Raw genomic sequence first — 4,657 nt, 5'->3', positions numbered from 1 at the left:
CCATGCTGTCCTCCAGCTGTGCTCTGAGCTCATTCTTCTCCTGTCTCAGTCCCTCCAGGATCTCCTGCAGCTGATCTCTCTCCTCACTGAGAGACGTCACTCTGCACAGCAGCTTCTCCATCTCCTCTGTGGAGGTCTGACCACCGGCCTCTTTCTCAGACAGCAGACTGTCTCTTTCTGCTTGAGCACTCTCAAACTGCTCAGTCAGAGTCTTTATCTGTTAAAGTTTGAACACCTCTCATTAGGATTCATTCACAACATGTCCAACATGTGTATTGCTCTTAAAGAATAAAGTATCATTTTTTTATAGATATAACATTTACAAAAAAGTTTTACTTGTGTTTGCAACTCTTCTTGCTGCTCACTCAGATCCCTGGGAGGTGCATCCTGTTGGGATTTTTGTGCAGTCTCCAGCTGTTTGATGCGTTCCTTCTGTTCACAGTTCTTCTCCAGAGCTGCCCTCAGCTCGTCCTGATTCTCAATCATCTGTTTGGTTGAAAGATGTTTTCATTTTTCATGCAGCCACAGAGGCATGGATTAAAGCAAAAAAACTAAATAATCTTTTAAATATTATTTTTTTCAAGCTGCAGCCAAGTCATATTCTCCATTTGTAATTTGTGAAACATGTTACAGGTTACGTTACTTGACCAATGCTTAAAAAAAAAAAAAAAACTCCACTCAGCCATGTTCTCTAATGCAGCCTACAAGTTTAAATACCAACAGTGTTTTACAGGTTGATGAATAGCTGTTCACTTTTCTTTTGTCTTTTCAATCTATGAAATCAAACAGACTTTTTTGCCAAGCTTATCTCAAGTTTTACTCTTTCAAATAGTCAGCCATCTACAGAACTTTTCAGTACATTATTTTTCTACCTCATTATCATTAATGGTATTGTTTGAAGTGAGCCTCTTATGATTTAACAGAAAAATACATCATACAAACAGCAACTTTTGCAGCCGTGTCAGTCTGATGGCGAACTCTCACCCTTCTGTCATCACTACCATACTGTTAATAATCAAAGAAGCTCTGAGGCTTTACATTTGTCACGTACACTTATGTTATAATACAACATTTCAGCATCAAGGTACTATCAGGCTTCATTCATGATTTTGTACAGTCATAGTAACCAAAAACTTCTTATTGATTATCATAAAGTATCAGGGCGTTCCCGTAACCATGGTAATCATGGTGCCAGAGGAGAGGGAGAGACTGAATGAAGCCGTTCACACAGAAACACTGCAGACAGTCCACACTATAGTTGTTATTTCACACATGTAGCACACAGCAGGAGACTGTGTGTCAGACGAGTTCTCATGTGTTGACTAAACTCAAAATGACGTAGTTAAGCAGCTAAACTTTAGCATCGCTCCGTGTTTAGATCCCGCCCTGATGTGGGTCAATATATTGTCATTAGTCTCGCGCATACTGTTAACACTACCATTGGCTGTAGAGTGTGACAATCTGCCAATAAAAATCAGCCATCAGCAAACACTGTTTTGTTCTCCTCCGGTCTACACTGTTCTGATAAGTCGCCTCTGTGAAGTCTGAATGACGGAAATCCGTCGGAGCGAGGAGAACTTTAATCCATGCAGAGGGCTGTCACAGCTGACAGAGCTCAATGCGTTTTAACATCTGGTGAAGCAGTTGAATGATAACTCACCATGTCCACATTTTCCTGCAGGTCTATCTTGAGCTGGTCTCTTTCTGCAGTGATAGAAGCCACAGCAGACAGCAGCTTCTCCATCTCTCCATCAGAGCTCTGAACACCCGCCGTCTGGAAAGCGTCTTTCTCAGATCGCACACACTGAAGCTCCTGTGACAGACTCAGAATCTGCTGGGAAGATTTCCAACCATCAGTCAGAACACTGACAATGAAGGATCAAAAGAAATTAACACTGAACTCACATCAGATTCCTTCTGCTCGATGAGTTTAACCTGATCTGAGGTCTTCTGCCTCTGCTCCTGGAGCTCGTCCTGAAGAGACTGAAGAAGAACTTGCGTCTCTACAGCCTAAAAACAATCCAAAGAAACTCAGCTGTAATGATTGTTTCAAGAGGACCCTGCAAAACACCCTCACATGTACTTTTAGATTTTCTTCAGGTGTTTTGTATTGATGCAGTCACTCACCATCTGCAGCTCATTCCTGAGCTGGTCTCTCTCTGCAGTCAGAGATGTGACTGTAGAGAGCAGCTTCTCCATCTCCTCTGCAGAGCTTTGAACTCTGGCACTCTGCTCCTTCTCAGCTTGCACACACTGAAGCTCTTCAGTCAGCTGATTCAGCTAGAACGAACCAAATATACAAAAATAATTAGATTCATGCCGTCACTTCACTGATGTACCGTTTTCGATCTAAGGACTAACCAGAGAAAAGCTGACAGCAAGTCTGAGTTTAATCTCCTTTCAGAAAAGCGTCATGATGTCTTACTTGTTCTTGGAGTTCTTTGCTGATCTCCTCCTCTGTGCTTCTGGAAACTTCACTGTCAGCAAGCTTCTCCTCCAAATCCTTCACTAGCTGCAGCGCCTCGTTCAGTTTTTCTTCCAGTGATGCTCTGTGTCGTTCATGCTCCTCCAGCTAAAATGAAAACCATTACTTTGTGGTTGGGATTTACAGAACTCTATTCCAGCCCTTCAGTACAGGATATCTGCTGATACGATGCTGATTTATAAATGTTGCTGAAATATGGGACCAACTTCTCTACTAAAGGGGATTACCAATAAAATCTAAAGAACTCATTATTTCAGAGAAGCCGGACCACATTAATTCCACAGCTTACTTTCAGGCCTGTCTCTTCAATGGTGACCATGAGCTGCTGGCTCAGCTCCTGCTCCCTCAGCACAGCAGCACTAAAGTCTGCTCGGATTTTTAGATTCTCATCCTGGGACGTCTGCAGGGAGTCTCTGAGCTGCTGAGCCTCGTCCTGGTGCAGAGTTTGGGCTGAGAGCAGGTTGTCTCTGTGAGTCTGAACAGCGCATAGCTCCTCGGTCAACTCACACACCTGAGACAACATGGGGTAAAATCGCATGTTTAATATGATATGCTCTCCATCTTAAACTGATACTGTGTTCAGAGGATGTTTGGAGGACTGACCTGCTTCGTCAGGTTAGCCACTGTTCTCTCAAGTTCCACGCTGTCTATGAGATCTGAAGACAGACAGAGAACATCTTACAACTCCTGTCTGACTTTACAGACGGAATGATGCGCTCACAACCTGTGCCCTAGTTTAAACTTACTTTTTGGGACTTTTCCATCGAGCAGAGTGGTGAGCTTGGTGTTCTCATTAAACGCAACATTCAGCTCTTTTTGGAGATCGTTCTGCATCTTTCTATAGCGGGACTTCTCTGTCTCAAGTTGAGCACGCAGGCTGGTCACCTCAGTGTCCAGCTTCTCATAGCTGGCAGTCAGAGTCATCTAAAGAGGACACCATGACAAGAAACACTCATCACATTCCATGGGACTGTGTGACTGTACATGCAGCACACAACACACAGTTACACCACTTTCAACATATTACGGCTCAGTAGACTGTTAATCCCACTTACAGTCGTCTCCTCCAAAGCAATATTTTGACTGCGCAGGACAGCCCATTCCTTCTTGGTGTCTCTGCTGAGTCCTTCAGCATCATCCAGAGAGCGACGGAGCTTCGCCACCTCCTGCACCAAGTCCTTTCCGTTCTGCAAGGAGGCAACGTGACACAGTTAGCCTGCTTGATGACGAATCACCAATTTCAACCACTTTCAACTCTTCAACCACATGTCGTACTTCGACTTAACTTTACTCTACTAAACTACAATGTCTCACATACACCAGATTTACATTTTAATGTTGACTGTTGTTACAGTCAGCATCTCATCTTTACACTCAACTATTAAACTACACATAGTCTGCTCATGTACAGTATATTCTTTGTCTGCAACATGTTTTTATAACAGCAGTAGTTGTGGCATAGTATTGTGCATTAGTGTTGCATTTATCACTTATGCTTTCATTGTAAATATTGTACATCAGTTGTGAATTCCCTTATTTGAAAGATTTTATCATCTAGGTCCTTTAGAGTTACACACAATCTGTCTGAGGTTAACTGTAACAGCATCCACACACTCTGCTGAGAGAAACTTCATGTGCTGGCAGCATGGTGTACTTCATGATTTTTACATGTGATAAGACAGACATACCATACTCTGAAGTTCCTCCACAAAGTCACCTTTCCTCTTCAGCTCCTCAGACAGAGTTTCTAGTTTGTTCTTGAAAAAACAAGACAAGAATTACAATGAGATACAAAACTGGCACAGTCGTATGTGTTATGGAATTTTCTCTTTTTGGGTTACACGAGGTCACGTGTGAGCCTTTTGGGCCTCGGCAGTATTAATTGTTTGTCTTTGCCTGGGTGCCACCATATCTCAACTCTGTGGTGTCCAGGGTCGAAGAGACCTGTTGCTGCATTCCTAGACATAATAGGTAGCTAATTGTTGACGTTCCATTAGCATGAACAGACAACAGTGTCTCCAGACTAGAATGTGTTGAAGGTGAACACGAACATGGGTAAATGCTTTCCCTTTGACTATTTTGGGCGTAAAGTATTTGTGGCGTCATCTATGAGGGTTTAAAGTGTGACCACCAGCATGAGTTCATCAGAATGCGAGACCGACTCAAGCACTT

General features: G+C 42.9%; 1 protein-coding gene across 1 annotated transcript in view; it reads right to left on the bottom strand.

Moving 5' to 3' along the window:
• Positions 1 to 4,266, bottom strand: part of LOC113744850 (centromere-associated protein E-like) — a 22,030-nt gene extending 17,764 nt beyond the window's left edge. Inside the window, exons 1-11 of the mRNA XM_027275912.1 lie at positions 4,174 to 4,266; positions 3,541 to 3,672; positions 3,232 to 3,409; positions 3,089 to 3,141; positions 2,775 to 2,996; positions 2,426 to 2,572; positions 2,128 to 2,280; positions 1,906 to 2,010; positions 1,661 to 1,831; positions 337 to 486; positions 1 to 217 (exon numbers count right to left, since the gene is read on the bottom strand). Coding sequence (XP_027131713.1) covers positions 1 to 217; positions 337 to 486; positions 1,661 to 1,831; positions 1,906 to 2,010; positions 2,128 to 2,280; positions 2,426 to 2,572; positions 2,775 to 2,996; positions 3,089 to 3,141; positions 3,232 to 3,409; positions 3,541 to 3,672; positions 4,174 to 4,176 — 1,531 coding nt within the window. The 5' untranslated portion in view covers positions 4,177 to 4,266. The remainder of the gene's footprint in view (positions 218 to 336; positions 487 to 1,660; positions 1,832 to 1,905; positions 2,011 to 2,127; positions 2,281 to 2,425; positions 2,573 to 2,774; positions 2,997 to 3,088; positions 3,142 to 3,231; positions 3,410 to 3,540; positions 3,673 to 4,173) is intronic.
• Positions 4,267 to 4,657: the final 391 nt, after the last annotated feature.

Source organism: Larimichthys crocea, unplaced genomic scaffold (assembly GCF_000972845.2).
Source record: "Larimichthys crocea isolate SSNF unplaced genomic scaffold, L_crocea_2.0 scaffold249, whole genome shotgun sequence".
Taxonomy (NCBI): domain Eukaryota; kingdom Metazoa; phylum Chordata; class Actinopteri; family Sciaenidae; genus Larimichthys; species Larimichthys crocea.
This window is presented reverse-complemented; position numbering and strand designations above follow the sequence as displayed.